The sequence below is a fragment of the Protopterus annectens genome, chromosome 1.part2, assembly GCF_019279795.1.
Source record: "Protopterus annectens isolate FY-2018-M chromosome 1.part2, PAN1.0, whole genome shotgun sequence".
NCBI classification, from domain to species: domain Eukaryota; kingdom Metazoa; phylum Chordata; order Ceratodontiformes; family Protopteridae; genus Protopterus; species Protopterus annectens.
Genome location: NC_056727.1, coordinates 821,543,536 through 821,561,590, shown reverse-complemented (window position 1 = coordinate 821,561,590; position 18,055 = coordinate 821,543,536). Strand labels below are relative to the sequence as shown.

Sequence of the window (18,055 nt, the reverse complement as noted above, 5' to 3'; positions counted from 1 at the left end):
TGCAGTGCATTCATTTTAGACACATTTTATTTTTACCTCTTTGTCTTTTGCTGTGCAAGTCTATTGTTTTATAGTGTGGCAGACAGCACAAAAGAGAAAGGCAATGAGCTGTTAACAATGTGCTTCCTGTGATACAGAGTTTTATTCCCCCAGCTTTCCTTTATTTTCGGTGTGTCTTTGAGCAAGCCCTTTAACCAGACAGTGCTCCGGGACAACTGGGAAATTGGGCTAGACTATTAACTGGTCCCCTGGACTGCATGCCTAGTAAGTAGCAATGAAACAATGAACCTAAATGAGTATAACAAATAATAATAACTCAAATGAAAACACAAACATTTACCCATCTGACATAAATGTATTTTTATTTTCTGCAAAGTGCTTCCAAGTGGTTTATTAAATTTATCCCAGTAAAAGTTCAAGTTTAATTTCAAAATACAGACAAGGCTAAAGTCCATATCAGCCTGCCTAAAAGTCCATGTTGTTAGTTATGAACATTTTATCACAATAGAAATTATCCAAACTTGCCTTAGAAGTTTCTACTGGGTCACAGTATTGAAACTCATTTGGTGAATTATTCCGTTGTTTAACTATGGAATGAAGGCTTGTAGAATGCTCTTCTGTAATCACAGCTCCTGTTTGTGCCTTTAACTTTGTGGGCAGGAAGCTGTGATTGCTTCCTGTATTGCTCTAAGCTAGGAAGGTTGTGTGCTCTGTAATGCAGCAGCTGTTCCCTGCTTCCACTTCTCACTTCCCTTAAAGGCATGTGAGTTTTTTGACATATGACATATGTATCAGCATACATGGCATTTGCACTACAGACATGCCTCATAATAATGTGGTAGAATTTAAATTGGACTGCAGTCAGTTATCATCATCATCATCATCATCGTTGTTGTCCTCAAGTCCCCTTTTTCCCATTTTTCTTTCCCTATGGGGTTGAGGTGCCTCATCAGCTGTTACCACCTCTCATACAGTCATAGGTATATACAAGGCTATTGATCAACAGGGGCTTTTATTTAGCCTAGCCATGCAACTCAACCCAGTTGCATCCTCTGGTTACATGGGTCTCTTAACTGGGAGGATAGGTTTGTTAGGAGAAGTATGTTAGTTAGGAGGTTGCTAAAAAGTTATGTGAAGGGGATGTTAGTTTGTGAATGTTTACTGTCAGCCTCTGTCTTTAAAAGACATGATGGCCAGCCCCGGGATGAATTTACAAATTCCCATCCAATGGTCAAGTTTACATTTGAATAAGGTTAGGGATGGACTCTGCTTCACATGGATGGGGAGCCTATTCTAGAGCATGGGGATCCCTTAAATCACATATCTGTCTCACCAGCGTGTTATTTTTATGTCACAAGCAAAGTTCCAATCCCTGAATCTAGTGTTCCTACTGCTGCTCATTTTATGGATGTGCACAAGCTCCAGCAAGGTTGGGTCTAAGAATTCTTTATATGCCAAGAACAGAGTGCATCTCAATAACCTGTAGGAGACCGAGTATAGAGACAGGCTCTAAGGCAATCTGTATAGGAGAGTGTGTTAATATCCTGGATTCTCTTTGTGAGGAACCTCTGTGGGCATTCCAACTAGTGCATATTGCTAGTCACGGATATGCAGATGGGGACATTGTACTTTGATGGGTCTGATGACGGTCAAATAGAGTGATAATCAAGCTTCCTTGGACCTAGATGCCATACCTTTACTTATAAGTTGTGTGATGTAGAATTCTTTTCTTACTACCTTGGCTACATGTTGGTCAAAGGCCAGATTACTATCTACATATGTTCCCAGATATCTGACTATCTGGTCAGCTCTTAGAGGTGTCTTGTATTGATAAGGGGATGCATTTGGGTAGATGTTTTTCAAAAAGGCACTGCAATGCACTTCTTTGCATTAAGTTTTAATACTTTGCTTTGGAATCAGTCATTTGTCTGTGTTAGACCCTCTTGCAGGATGTTAATGTGATAGGGGAATTTATGATAACTTCCAATTTGCAGTCATCTGCGAACTTGGTTAGCCAGAGGATCTTGACATTAGCCTCTGCCTGAGAAGTAAATGTCAAACAGGAGTGGGCCCAGCATGTGGTGCTCCACTGGTGACCTGCGTCTTGGTGGAGGTGGTCTGGTCTCACCAGTCCTGACTTTATGAATCCTATCTGTGAGCCAACTGGGACTACAGCAAGATGTGTAGGGATTTATCCATAGTTTGGTGAGGTTGACCACAATATCTGAGTTGGGTATTGTGTTGAATACTTCAGACAGGTCTAGGTAGGCGGTATACACCTTTTTTCCTTCATTGCCTTGGTTACCTTCTCAAAGAGGTCTACCAGGTTAATTAGACATGACCTTCCTTTCACAAAACCAAATTGGGATGGATTCAGTGTCTGTAGATTGCCAATGTCTTTGTTGACCATTTCCATAGTAATTCATTCTATGGCTTTACATATTAGACTAGTCAAACTATAGTGTCTATAGTTTCCGGGGTTGGTCCACCCTTGTGAAGGGGGGTAACTGTTGCCATTCTCCATTCACTTGGTATGTAGCCTGTTTTGAGGCTGTAGTTGAAAAGTGACTCAAGGGGTCGTGGTAGGTCATGATTCAGGCTTACCTCTGGTAGGTACTGCAGACTCTATGCAGCCAATTCAGTAATTTTCTCTTATCAAAATGGGTGCACATTGAAACTCTGTGGGCCATAACTATAATCCTTGAAACTGTAGCAGAAGAGTATAAATGAATTTGAAATTCTCATATCTCTGAGTATACCCGTATTCCAAAATATAGCGATCCTAGAGCTACCAGATAAGGTGGCAGAGATGCTGGGCACAGGTTCCTTTCCATGGTTGGAGGTGCAGTGGTCAAAGCCCCTGGAAAAATAAGTGCTGTAATGCTACAGCACCAGGATTCAGAATTTGTTATAAGCTATATCTGTCAGATATTTCAAGTGCAGTGTGGATATCAGCTGTGATCATTTCATCCCTCGTATTGTGTATTCACACGTACTCATTACTTTTTCATTTTCATGTTCTTGTGTATGCAATTCTTAAGCCATTGCAGGGCTTACGTGACAAAAGTGAGCATAACAAACATGGGCAAGAAGAAGGTGTGGATTACTGTATCAGTAGCTTTAGACAACTCCACACATATGCACAAACTCCTCCCCCAGGGATATTTATTTCCCTTTGCTTCTTGTTCTGTAGGGTTTTGTGAGATCTGATTAAGTGTAGCTTTTCCATGCCTCCCCATAAACTTTGTTATATGTGCTTAGTTAGACATGCTTCTTGATTATTCCTGGAACCTTATGGTTTACAATGTAACAGTTTTATTGCATTGTTTTTATTTAAGACTAGTGTAATATTGATTAACTTTTAGTAAGTATTATAATGAGTAAAATTCCTTAAGTTGTTTTCATTTTCTTTTTGATGTGGAGGACTGTGATGAAGACAGGTCAGGAATCTGTGAAGACAGCTTTACGGGCATTCCTTGACAATGCAGCAGAGGACCTGGAAAAGACAATGGAAAACCTGAAACAAGGCCAGTTCACCCATACCAGGTCACAGCCAAAGGGAGTTACCCAGATCATTAACTACACTACAGTGGCCCTCTTGCCTGTCCTTTCTTCATTTTTTGAGCATATTGGACAACACCAGTTTGGAGAAGATTTGATATGTATGTATTTCATTCATGTATATTAGGGTGATCAGCATAATTAACAAAAATCAGACTTACTGATACCAAATTGTTGTCTTACTTAGAATTCGTGTCCCATTATGCTTTTTGTTTTAAAACAGTTGCTGTATTTCTATTCTTCATTTAAAGTTACGGTGAAATTGTGATTACTTGTGAAATCATAGTGAAATGCCCTACTTGCCTCATTAAAGTTTTCAGTGACAAGTGTAGACAGATGGAGTGCTGAATGTAAGCTCAGTCACTGGGGTTTGAATAGAAGCTGCAGTACTGGAGGAGCCAGGCAGTGAGGAAGGAGGAGTGGAAATTGAGCCAAAAACTGGAACTTATTTCACATTACAGTGGTCTGTTGCTACATGGCTGCATCAGTGAGTGGTTCTCTGAAGCAGTAGCAACCAGCACCAAATGATAGTTGTAACATTTCTGTAAATGTATTTTCATCTAATTGTTTGATGAACAGAAAACATGCACAAGTCCAATCAGGGAAACTGTGACAATACTGGTAATTCACATTTACTGTGTGTTGTTTCATTCTGATGTGCATTAATAATCATTAGTGCACAAACTTAACAATATGTGAATGTCTTTTTTGACAAACAGGATCTACAATTCTTAGTAACTGTTAACTGCTGCACTGTTTAGAATTAAAACTAACAATTGTGGCGGTACTACCTCAAAAATGTTAAATTGTTTAAGATAATTGATATCTTCAGGTGCTATTAGACAGACATGCCATCTGAGGTAAGAACGGGAATGTAGGAGGGAGAGAGAGAAAAAGAAAATATAAAACCATGTAAATGCTGGAAGTAGAAATCTTAAATCATACAAATGAGTGCATGGCAAAACATTTAAATTTTAGGACAAATATCCTCGCACTGGTAGCTTTATGGATAGTACAGATGCAGGTTCTGCATCAGTTATTTAGCCAGTATGTTTAGAAACTATAATCTGGATATAACCATGTCATATATTATCCTTGGAATATACTGGAATGTAAAAGTTGAAGGAACGATTGCTTACCTTGTTGAGAATATTACAGCAGCCTTGAAGAAGGAAAAGTAAAGACAGTATATTCTGAAAAAGCAGTCTTACTTCCATTTTCACTGTGGATTTTAGCAGAAGGGGAGTAGGTGGGCACAATCTTAGCAGACTACAACAGGATTGTTATAGTAAAGTAGATTGCACATTGTATGAGAGACACGGATTCATGGAACTACAACAGTATTAGCCAGTAGACCTGTGGTTATTCTATGGTATGTGTACAGCTTAGGCTAGAACTCACAAATATTTGACTGGTTTTGGAAACACAGTCACAAAATAACAAAAATGATAGGCATAGGAAGGTGGATTTCTGATATCTGCTGACCAGAATGAAGTTTGGTTGATTAGGATCAGTGAAACAAAGAGCAGAACAATACTGCTGCCATTAGGGGGAGACAACCTTTGAAAGAAAGAGCCATATTTAAATGTGCCAGATGGATGGATGTAAAGGAGAGGGAACTGCTGGATAGCTGGTCACTTTCTGATCCTAAGTGATCACAGAACTCGAGGGAACTATAACAGCAGCATCTTATTTCCAACTGGACACCAAATATGGGGGAGAAGAAAGAATTCTGAAAATCCACTATGGTTCTCCAATGAACTGTTAAGATAAATATTGAACAGTTCACTTTAAGTGAGTAAAATATCCTAAATAAAACAAAAAGTAAAATGAGCAGCCAGTACAGAAAAAATAATTTCTTGAAAACAATTGTTTGAATATTTTACCTTTTTTTGCAGCATGATAAAAATTATAGTAAGCGTATACAGATTAAAGTGCAACATAAGACTGATGAGATGCAGAAAAAGCCTTTTGTGTTTGTGTGTGTCTAATGAAAACCTCTGAGTGGGCATTTAAAGAATCTTATTCTACATTGCTTTGCCTTACCTTTTAAGGGCAGACTAGGCAGTGTCTGCTTGTATTTCAGTTTTCTTGACTGTTCACCTCATTTCCAGGGTGAAGATTGTTAATCAATGAATACTTTAATTAAAACTTCCCCTGAAATCAACAGGTAAAATACAGTCCCCTCATTATGCTGAATACACTCTAAAAATACTTTGTAGTTAGCTAAGAGCAAAGACCAGGACAGATGTAAAGTTAAGTACTTACAGAGTCCAGACAAGATGTATTTGATGGACCGAGCACTAATGAGGCAACATTTTCAAGTGCAATAAGGAAGCTTTAGCACAGTAAACTAATCTTAAAAGGGTACCTTCTGTGACCTACTTTACAGAGGCACAGTAGGCTAATCAAATAGGGAGATGGAAGCCAAATACACTCTGGCTAGGCTTATAAATGCCCTAGGGCAGATAGCCTAGTATCTACCTATGAACCTATGAACAGAGTGTTTTTTAATGTGTTTATACTTATCTATATGCATTTAAACAATCTGCACTGTGTGGACAACAAAAAGTATTGTGTTATCCTCTTCAAAGGCTGAAGCCATGTTTGTGATTTATAACCAGCTCAGATTGATAACGGTTGCTCAGAAGAGAAAAGGTAAAATGCTGTTAGCCAGTATGGATATCAGTCAGTCATATGTTGCCAGACTGAAAGCCTGTTAAACTAATATGTTTGTGCATCTTTTAAGACATTAAGCAAATGAGAAACAACTCAGTTTTCTACAGCTGAGGAGAGTGGAACCATTATCTAACTTTATTTTGCACTTTAATGTGTGATGCTTAAAACATACTTGTGCATTTCACAACAAGATTCATGAGCAGATCTCAAACAACTTCATGTCTTGGGTTGGGTGGCTGTGTTTGGATTTTGTACAAAAATGACAGTATAAGACTTAGCTAAAAGTATTTATAGGTGTAGTATTTATTATTAATAAAAGCAGTAAATTTCATGTTTGCAGGTAAGGCATAATTTCTTGGGGTCTTTTTTCTTTTATATTTTGTAAGTATGTTTAATGATATGTCTTTTTTTCTGTCTCTCTCTCTCTCTCTCTCTACAGTGGATGACGTACAAGTGTCTTGCTATAGAATACTTAGTAACTTGTATGCCCTTGGCACTAATAAAAGCATCTATGTAGAAAGGTAAGCTCAAATGCAGCTCTTCACAACAATGTCATAGATATGAAGGTACCTCTTCAGTATTTCAAGTTAAAGTAAGCAAGAAGTGTTTTTATTAATTTGGAAGAAAGTTTCTGTTGCTGTCAACATTTGCATAATGCAGATTAATTATATCCCATTCAGGCAGTTTAATATATCCTAATGTATACTAACACATAGGAGTACAATTTAAAGTAAATTTTTTCCCCAAACTGATGACCAAGAGTGCATGGCTGTGCCATTTCTGTACAGTATTCAGCTGAGATGAAGGCCTAATAAACAGGAATGTATGTGTAGAATAGCTTTTGCTTTTTAAGTTGTAAAAGTCTGTCACTGAATTGGTCCTCCCATCCTTCACAACTCTTTACCAAAATGTAAATAAATTGCTACCAAGTTATCATTTACTGTATGGCTGAAAAACATAAAGGAGTAATCAGTTATTGAAGTGCTTGTTCACATATTGTAAAGAGACAAAGTTTTGCAGTTATTGACTTATTGAACTGTTAGAAAATTAAAAAAAAAATATGCACAAGTGTACATGTTCTCACACAAGAGCATCAGATAGAAAATGAAGGGGTTCTTAGGAACAGTTCTCATTACAATAAGGGAGACAGACTAAAGGGAGGCCTCTTCTTGTGAGTACTCTAGAACCATCTGTCTACAACTACTGTAGAAAGCACAGTTGTGTAAGTTCAACTTAACATGGCAGGAGATGTTCACATGATCACTGCTGCAGTGGCCTTAGTGATATGACTTATATCCTGCCAAGGATATAGTGGCTGGCCAGCTTTCAGAGCTTCATGACACCTTCCGCATGCTCAAACTGTCAAGCCTCTTGAGCTCTGCTGACTAAAAGACAAGTTCAGGTAGGAAGTCATTCAGAGCTTTCCTGCCAGCAGTAAGAGGGAGGCTGAGCCAACTATGCTAGGAACAACAAAACATAAATGTCCAGACCATATCATAAAAAAACACATGAGAAAAACAAGGGGATGGAGGGAGGGAGCGGCGTCTGCAGCAGTGATCATTTGAACATCTACTGTTATGGTGAGTTCAGCTTACACAACTGCACTATGTTCTTCACAAAATTCCAAATTACAACAGGCAGAGCCCCTCACTAACACTCTTCAAGAGAAACCTTGACGAGTGGATGAGTAACAGATAATAAACCCCTGGGATCTCTTCTTTGGCTCTGCTTGACAGAGGATCAGTTAATTAGAATGGGGCAGCAAGGGCCGACACACTCTGGCTAGCCTTAGCTATAGGGGTAGATAACCATAACTAACTTCCTTTGGGAGTTGGAAAGAGAAGAGTCCAGGAACCCCTGGAAAATCATGCTAGTAAAGCTTGAAGTGAAGCTCAAGAAGGAGTCAAGCTTATAGTGTTTTCTAAAAGTACATACACTGGACAAAGTAACAGCTTCTGGAATATTTCTAGAAACCACCCCTTTCCAAAAATCCATAGATGAATCCAAGGCATTGGTAGAGAGGGCCTTGATCCTGCCTGGAATAGATTTATTATGGTGACTATAACAAAAGATAGTAGTCTTAGACAACCATTTGGAAAAAGTATGTTTTGACACAGGTTGTCCCTTCTTCTTATCTTTACAAGAAATAGCCAATTGATCTGAATATCTGAGAGATATAGTTCTGTCAAGATAGTACTTGAGTTGCCTGTGGGCATCCAAGTTATAGAGTATCTTTTCTCACTCATGTCAGTTTCAGTAAGCAAAATGAGTAGATAGATAGTTTGGCATAAAGTAAACTTGGGTGCTACCTTAGGCATAAAAGAAACCCTTTACCCATGGAAAACAAGGTATGGTTAACTCACCATAAGAGCTTGCACCTCAGATACCTTTCTTGCAGAGGCCAAAGCAATCAGTAAAACTATTTTCCATGTTAAGACCCTCAAGTCAGCTGGTTCAAATGGAGCAAGTGTTAGCTTCTTTAACACAAAATTAAGATCCCAAGGAAGAGGTCACCAGTTTACTTGGCAGCCTCTAGTGCAAAACCCCTTTCAAGAACATTTTGCTGTGAGACTGCCTTGAAAGTGGAAGATCTGGGCAGGCATGCTGAAATGGCATATAAATGAACCTTAAAACAGGAATAAGAAAGGCCATAGGATGGTAACTCACAGAAATATTGTAAAACCAGAGAACAACTAGCCCTGAATGGGTACTGGTTGTGTTGTTGGTACCAACTAGAAAACTTTTTCTATTTGCTAATATAAGATTTTGTAGAAACAGCTTTTCTTACCTTCATTGGTACCTGCTGCACATCCTCTAAAAACAGGTGTGTAAAAGCAATTAAGACCTTATCGTAGGTTCATAGGTAGGTACTAGGCTATCTACCCGAGGGTATTTATAAGCCTAGACAGAGTGTGTCGGCCCTTGCTGCCCCCATTGATTAATTAACTGATCCTCTGTCAAGCAGAGCCAAAGAAGATATCCCAGGGGTTTATTATCTGTTACCCATCCACTCGTCAAGGTTTCCCTTGAAGAGTGTTAGTGAGGGGCTCTGCCTGTTGTAATTTGGAATTTTGTTCCAAAGCATGAAGAGTCTCTGTGACAGGAATCTGTCCCTCCAGCATGTTCTATTTATTGTTGTGGTGAGGTTTAGCTTACTAGAGCACGTGGCTCATAGTGACTTGGATTTCTGTAGGTCGAGCAAGTCCATCAATTCTGAGTTGGACATGGCTTTGTAAGTCAGGCAGAGATCACCTCTGAGTAAGCGATATGCCACTGAGTACAGCCAGAGTTTTTTCAGTCAGGCTGCATAGGACATATGTTTGAGGCCAGTAATCCTCTTGGTGAGGTACTTTTGTAGTCTTTCCAGCTGTTGGAAGTGTCTTGTAAGGTACATCCCAAATGGGGCATTGTACTCTATGATGGGTCTAATGAGTGACGAGTAGAGGGGCACTATAACCGCTTTATTTCTAGATGTGAACCCTTTAGTAATTAGATGGGCCACATAGTAGGATTTCCTAACTACTTTGGCAATATGACTGTCAAAGGAGAGATTACTATCTACCTGGGTCCCCAGATCTCTTATTACCTCTTCTGTATTAAGAGGGCTGCCACCTATGTGCTAATTCGTGGGTGTTTTGTTTTTCCTGAATGGGATGACTATGCATTTTTTGGCATTTAGCTTGAGGCCATGACTTTGACACCAGGTGTCCATCTCAGTAAGGCCCTTTTGGAGGATGTCCGTGTCAGCCAGAGAGTCAATTATGGCTCCCAGTTTGCAGTCATCGGTGAACGTGGTTAGCCATAGTCCTTCTGTGTTTGCCTGTACTTCTGAGAAGTATATGCCAAACAGTAGTGGTCCCAGGACCGAGTCTTGCTGGACACCACTTGTGACTGGTTTAGCGTCGGACCTGGAGCCCGCTATTCTTACTGTGTGAGCTCTGTCTGCAAGCCAGTTGGCAACACATCTTGTGACATAGGGGTTTATGTTCAGGCTGGTGAGTTTCTCTGTAATATCTGAGTGGGGAATGGTGTCAAAAGCTTTGGCGAGGTCAAGGTAGGCTGTGTGAACCATCTTTCCCTCATCTATGGCCTTGGTGACTGTCTCGAAGAAGTCAACCTGGTTTAGTAGACATGATCTGCCCTTAACAAAGCCAAGCTGGGTCAGGTCAAGTGTTTGGAGGTTTCCAATGTCTTTGTTAATGAGTTTCTTGATGATGCGCTCCATAGCCTTGCAGACCAGGCTAGTCAGTCTTATGGGGCAATAGTTACCAGGGTCACTTGTGGCCCCTCCATTGTGGAGAGGAATAACCGTTGCTGTGCACCATTCTATGGGCATGTAGCCTGTGGAGAGGCTGAGGTTAAACAGCATGTTTAGGTGGGGGGTTAGTTAGTTCTGTAGTTCATGCAAGACACAGCCTAGGACACCATCTGGTCCCATTGACGCTGTGTTTTTGTTTTTTAGCTTATCATCCAGGCAGTCAATTGAAAATGAGTTGGAGTGTATCAAGCACCTCTGTTTTTGTGTGAGTAGAGCCAGTTTGTGAGTAAGCTTGTGGTAACTGACCCTGTCAATTTCCAAGAGAAGCAAGAGCCACAGTTGTCTAGGCCAGAAGGGAGTTATCACACTGAACTTGAGGAATTCCTTTTGAATCTTCTGAAGTATCCTGGATATTAGTGGACAGGGTGGAAAAACTGGCAGGAACATTCCTGTTCAAAGAAAAGAAAACTCATCTGTCTTCTAGGCCTTCTTGCATAGACTCCTGAAACAGAATCTCGCCAGTTGGTTGTTCAGAGAGGTGGCAAAAAGGTCTAATTGATGAACTCCCTACAGCTGGATTAAATGTTGTAAGAATCTCTAATCTAGTTTCCCTTCATGAGGGTCTACCCTGGTCCTGCTCAGCTTGTCTGCCACACAGTTTTGCTCTAACAGAATGTAGGACACCTAAAAAGTGTGACTGTGCTCTGATGCTGTATCTCAAGCTAACATGACTAGTCTGCAAAGGGTGCATGACCTGGTTCCTCTTGCTTCTATGTTCTATCAGAAGACTGTTCTCTTGTCTGAAACCACTTAGAAGAGGTCCTGAGGCCAAAGGTGGTTCACAGAACTCAGTGCCTCGAGCAGAGCAAGCATCTTCTAGATGTTTATGTGCATGTGTCTGTCCTTGGTGTCTCACCCCCACCCCCCCCTACACTTTTATCCCTCCTGAAACTGCTCTCCAAGCAAAGTCTGAAGTGCCTGTGGTGACTGAGTGCTTTGGAGTGGGAATGGAGAAGGGGACCTGGATTTAATGATATCTGTTGTCCTCACCAAAAGATTCTTCTTCTGACAAACCCGAGCACTAGGATTTGAAAATATAAAGGTGATGAAGCTTGGAAGAAAGAGATTTCAGATATCACTTATCTTTCTCATGTGGAGTCTTGCCAGTGGTGTTATGAGAATCATAGATAGTGGAGTCCCAAAATCTCATTAGGTATCCCCTCACAGTGACCAAAGTCTGAATGAAAAACCCTAGAAAGAGATCTAAATAAGGATCATTTTTTCCTGTGGAAGAAAAGTTCTTTGAACTGAGTTGTTTAGTTGACATCCCAGGAACACAATCCCATGTGAGGGAGACAAGAAAGACTTTTGACTTTTCTTTTGGAATCCAAGCTTGTGTAGGAGATCGGTCACGCAAAAATAAGATTTCTGACACTTTGAAAAAGACTCTGCAAAGATAAACAAGTTGTCTAAATATATAAAAAGTGGAGACCCTGTAGCCTGCAAGGAGCTATAACTGGAGCTAGACACTTTGTGAACACACTGTTTGTGGAATGGATAGTCCAGATGTTAAGGTAGAGAACTGACAATGTGATGTAAACATGCAAAGCCTTAAGAAAAGCACGAATCTGGATGAATAGGATGTGACGATAAGCATCTTATTAAGACTAGTGTTGCTAGGAAAGTTGAAAGAGGAAAAAGAGGTAAAAGGTTATGACAGGTTTAGGAAAGAAAGATCCAGAACTGATCTTCAAGCATTTTCTTTTTTGGTGCTAGGAACATCTGTGAATAAAACCCATTTTCCACTTAGGAAGGAGAAACTGGGTCTATCAGTCATTGAGACAGCATGTGATAAAGAACCAGTGGAAACAAAAAAGTCTGAGCTGGAGGATGAGGAATGACTCCCTGGAAAGGAGGAATTTCCTCCCACTGCTATCTGCAACCTTGGTGAATGGTATTCAGGACACATTTGTCTGAAACAGTCTGTTGCCAAAGAGAAAAACAGAGATTAAGACTTTCTGAAGAAAAAGGGGCCAGGTTGGTAGTGGGTCACAAGGTCTCTTGAATTGTCATTCAGACATATTGGACTGTCCTTGTTTTTTGGAAGGTTAGAGACTTAATTTTGGAACCCCCTTGTCATTCCTTCCTAAAAGTCTGTTTACCTGAATTCTGCTGAGACTGTTTATTCTGATTTCTGATAAAAATAGACGAGGAGAAAGAAAATCCTTTAGACAATTTGGAAAAGGAGAGCTGAAAAATCTTAGAAATTCCCTGAAGCAGGTTCCCCATTTAATAACACTTTTTGAACACCTCTGTACTCTGCAGGAGAAGGGCCAAATGCTAAATTTCTATCCAACCATGAAAAAAAGCATGCTCTACCTCATTACTAAAGGTCACCAAAAAACTTTTAAAGTCAAAACAGATGACCAATCCAAGGTTCACTGTAAGGACCAAATCCAACAGGAAAAAATCAAAATGGCTAGTGCAAAAAGTAAATTTAATAGTATGAAAAACAAGTTAAGCACTTTTGTCCCAGCTATATTTGGGACTTCCTCAGAATAATACTAATTTTATCGCCATAGACCTTAAATACGATTTTATACAACATAATTAAATAACTGAACCACTTCCTTAAAAGTACTGTACCCCTTGCATAATAATATTCTTAAGAACCACATTTTAATCATTCCACAAATAAATAAAAATAAAATAATAAAAATAAATTCAAATTTCATTTGCCCTCCTTTTTAGTTCACTACTGATAGATATAATGTCATTAATATCAGGCACATTAGATGCATTGGTCCTTATCTGCCAGATCATCTCTCGATACAACAGTTGACTTTTCCAATTACCTCCATATTGTATGTTATTAATCTTTTCTAAAATCAAAAATTTGAACTTAGTACAATTTTTACAGTGTAGCGAATGTTGTGCTAATGGCTTGATGAATCATAGTGAAACCATGCACAGATTAAAGTTTTTTAGAACATTCCAGAAGTGTAAACTCATAGCTGATTCATAGTAAGTGGCTTGTATTCCTTGTCATTTCAACTGCCAGGGACAGTTTGGAATTAAGTGGTATATAGCTGTCAGAAAAGTAAAACTGACCTTAAAAATTATAGATATTATTACAACCAGAAACTATGCTGGGAAACTTGCATTCTATAAATGCAAAGGGGGGATACTGTTCATAAGGAACTGCTTGTTGAAGAGTGCGAATAAATATGATCTCTTATTAGGGTTTCTGACCCATAAAGTCTTTCTTGCCAGAGATGCTAAAGGATGTTGCAAATTTGCAGAACATGTACAAAGGTATTGTTGGACAAATTGAAGTTAGCACTCCACATAAAGATGGCAGAGACAACATTCTCCTTGTTTCATTTGCTGTCTCCTTGCTACATAAAACTTTTAGATCTTCGTTTGGGGTGAATTTTTGTAACAATATACATAACATTTGGTCTTATGCTTACCAGCAGTGTTTGAGAACTAGTCAGATTTTCCAATAGTCAAGCACCTTCCTACATAAGCCATTGCTTGTATTCACTTTTGCTGGACCAACAGCTGCCCTTAAAAGCAGCATTAATCAGTGCCATATTCATTTATTTTTGTTGCTTTGAAACTTTTTGTCAGTTGACTGCACTTTGTAGTTGTGGACATTTCATTGGTTAATTTTGACTTACAGTTTCTATTGATAAATATTTATCCCTTCAATCAGACACCTTCGTAAGAGATGTAGGCACTCTTGCTGATAATTCCTTATCTTTTGACCATCATGTGTCTGCAGTAAGTCAGAAAGCCATCTGTTTTGGCTCATCTGATTTCCAATGGCATCTCTTTTAGATCCAAAGAAATTTAAAGTCCTCTTTACTCATATCTAATCACACCCATTATTGAATATAATGCTTTCTTGGCATATATTAGTCTAAACATATTTCTCAACTTGAGAGATCACAGCAATTCCTAAAATAAAATCAGTGGTCTCAAAAATCCTATTTACCAGGACAGACTAGCAGTCCTCTTTCTGTGGTCTCAGAATCTTAGTTATCAGGACAGACTGGCAGTCCTCTGTCTGAGCTCAATCTCTTATTGATTCCTCCCTGGGGATCTGTGTCTGGCTTTTTGAACCATGAAAAATCCAAACCTCTTTGACTCTTATTCCTTCACACAACAAATGGTTACTCAAATATCTGGTTAAAGGAATTAAACCTTCATCAACAGATAAATAAGACATACTAACAAGATAGAATCATATCACAGCCTATCTCCCACTTCAGGACAAAATTTCTACTTGATGTTAAGCAGAATAACACATTTGCTGTCTTCAAGGCAAACCTAGACAATTGGATTACCAGTTTTAAATTTCTCCATCCCAGTCTGTCTTGTATTACCCTCATAGAGGCTGGAGGGAACTTTTTAACATGGATTATCAGTCAAGCTTGTAATGATCAAAAGATTGCCTAGTACTTACCTATGAACTTAAAACATTTCTATTTTGAACTGATAGAAAGTAAAATTATTTTTTTTATGTGTTTACCCAAGTCTAGCTGAGTATATAGACTTGTATATAGAAGTAGGTTAACAAGTATGCTCATAGTAAACTACTCAGAAATACCATATTTCTGAATATGTAGTTTGCCAGAGTTCTTCTCATGATACAGATAATTGTGAGCATCATTAGAAATGTTGCAAAGAACAAAACATGTATAAATATTTTGAGAACATTGAAATTGCAGAAATAGATTAAAATGTTAGAAAACAAGGAACTTAAGCCTGAATGTGAATGTTTGGTAAAGGAAAAGAGTCTATATGAAACTCAGAAGCCAGAATGTCAAAGATGGCAGTGAAGCCTAAGGAATAATGTGCCTAACTAGAAAGAAGAGAGAGAGAGAAAAATAAAAAATACAGGCTGATTCCATGCCGGACTGTTGTGTAGCACACCTTTCAAGCCTCTAACGACAGGGAAATTCGTGATTCTCAAAAATTCTAAAAGTAACCATCATCATTGTTGGCACCCAAGTATTAAAACAGACAGTCCTCATAACTGGTCCAAATATTTTGGAGTTATTTTGAATGGAGAGTAACAAAGCAATGCCTTAGGTGGAAATAATATTGTCACATAGAGGTTTATGTGCTTTTCCAGGTTCACACTCTTTTATTATAAAACTGAAAATTAAGCACTTTCATCTCTTAACAGCAGAGACTTCATCATTCTGAAGTCTCTGCTGTTAAGAGATGAAAGTGCTTAATTTTCAGTTTTATAATAAAAGAGTGTGAACCTGGAGGAGCCTGGATTGTGCTTTCTACATTTTGCTGGTGATTTTTGGTGTTTTGTTTTGGTTTATGTTCTTTTTCAAACTTGCTCCATTGGCATAATTTCTGATTAACATTTGTGAAACCTTCAACATTCATATGTTCATTGGTGTCTTGCCTAGTGTCACTAAAGGTAATGGGTGATAGCCATGTGTATGTAACAGAAGAAGCAGCATGTTACTGTGCAGAAGTAGCAGTGGACAAACTGTGAGGTAAAAAATGCCATTGTAGAGGTATAAAGCAAACGAGTAACATAGATGGTAGAAGAAGTCAATATACTAGTCAACAAATGTATGAAAGCCCTCAAGAGGTTCCACTATGTTTTCTTTGGTAAACACGTGTTTGAAACTACAGCTGGACAAAACAAGACAGTCAAAATTTGATCAGATGAAGCAGACGTATAAATGTGTTTTCGGTCGGGGAGGGGGCAATTCCCCTCCACCCTTCCCCCATGTGGAGGGCTTTATAGTGCTTTATTTAATAATTTAAATAAAATAACTGCATAAATGAATGAAAAGCACAAAACAGTTTGGCTTACTCCTGGCACAAAGAAATCCTGCCAAGAGTGATTCCCTGTGGGCAACAGGAAATGAGAAACTGCAGATCATGTAAGTATAGTCGATGCATAGATAAGTTCTCTATTTTGTACTTGGCCAAGGCTATCAATAAATGTAAGGAAATGGATGCATGAGAGAGCAATATTCACTACAGAAAGAGAAAACAGGGAAGGCAGTCAGAGCAGCAAAGATCTAATATGCAGAAATTACTCTAGATGATGTTAAGAATTTGATAAAACTACTAGTAAGTAAATTAGTAAACAAAAAAAGATAGGTGCATGAAAGAATTTAAATTATATAAGAGGTATGCATGATGCACATAGTAAGAGAAGGAAGTGATAATTAGATAATTTGACAGATGCTTATGTTTTTGTATTTGACATTCATAAAGTGGGATAGATAGTCACAAAACAGAAAACAAGCAAAAAATAAATCTAAACCAAATTGTTCCAAATATACTCTTTTTGAATATTTGTTGTATTAAATTGTTTTCAATGTAGTGTTGACAGCTTTCGTTTTATATAAGCCAACAGTTTTATGTTTAGCTGTATATCATGATGACTGGCACTGTTTTTAACCAATAGAAGTAAATGTCATGGTATTTAAGGTGAATGCATGTAGAATATTTTGTCTGATGAAGTTTGAAACTTGTTCAAATGAAAGTACTAACTATTTCTTTGCTACTGGAATCATTAAATACTTGGTGTTTTTAAATTTCTCAACTTGTGGCTCCTCTCATTTGAATTTTTGAACATTGCTCCAGAGGTGCTTGGACTTCAGCCTTGTGTGTTTTTGGATTATATTAATAATGTATGTGTCCTCTTTATTTTGCAAAATTGTGACCACTTTTAGTATTCTTATTATTACTGTATGTAACTCTATACTCTGTACTCTGTCATGTTCAATTTATTGACCATTTTAGCATGCTGTTTTATCTTCCTCCTACACATATTTGAACTCTATATGTTGGAAGGTGTGGTTAGATATGTTTGTTGGTGTTGTTTGTTAAGTTGTATGTCTGACTGTTGAATACATAATGGTTTTAATGGGTGAGTGTTGTGCATGGCACGATTATCTAACAGCTAGTAGTCAAATACCTCCACTCTTTCCATCTGTGTTTTGTAGGATATTGTATCTACGTACAGGCTTACAACTTACCCTTGGTCCTAAAATATGGTGTAGGAATTCCATAGAGGTTTGGATTGTTTACTGCTGATGAAAGTTCAAGACATTTTCATCTGACATAAGCAAGGCAGAGTGGATGATGTCCATGTTAATCTTATTTCTTAGTGTGCCATTTATTTTTTCTCATCTGTCTTCATGTATGAAGAGGGAGAGGATTAAGTTTATTCTCAGCAGAAATCTTCATATGAGCCTTTGGAGTTAGAAATAGTGTTGCTACATTTACATGTCTGATTTCTCTTTTTGTTTTTTAATGTATGTTTGGTATTTATATTGTGGAAATAAAGCATAACTTTAATTGTATTTAATATGTTATCTTTCAAATGTGAAGTTAATTAATGTGTTTTGTGATTGTGCATGCATGCACTTGGTATTTTGATGGCTTATAGTTTGATAACTTGGCTACTTGTTTGGTGTGTATATCATATGTGGAACTAATAGGGTCTGATGTATGATACGTGTGATATCTTGTACTGCAAGTTTTGGGAGTGAGTTTCTTGAAAAT

General features: G+C 38.3%; 1 protein-coding gene across 1 annotated transcript in view; it reads left to right on the top strand.

The window, feature by feature from the left end:
* RYR2 (ryanodine receptor 2) overlaps window positions 1-18,055 on the top strand; it is a 6,224,161-nt gene that overhangs the window by 4,082,636 nt on the left and 2,123,470 nt on the right. Inside the window, exons 65-66 of the mRNA XM_044059048.1 lie at window positions 3,424-3,662; window positions 6,680-6,761. Of these exons, the coding sequence (XP_043914983.1) occupies window positions 3,424-3,662; window positions 6,680-6,761 (321 nt within the window). The remainder of the gene's footprint in view (window positions 1-3,423; window positions 3,663-6,679; window positions 6,762-18,055) is intronic.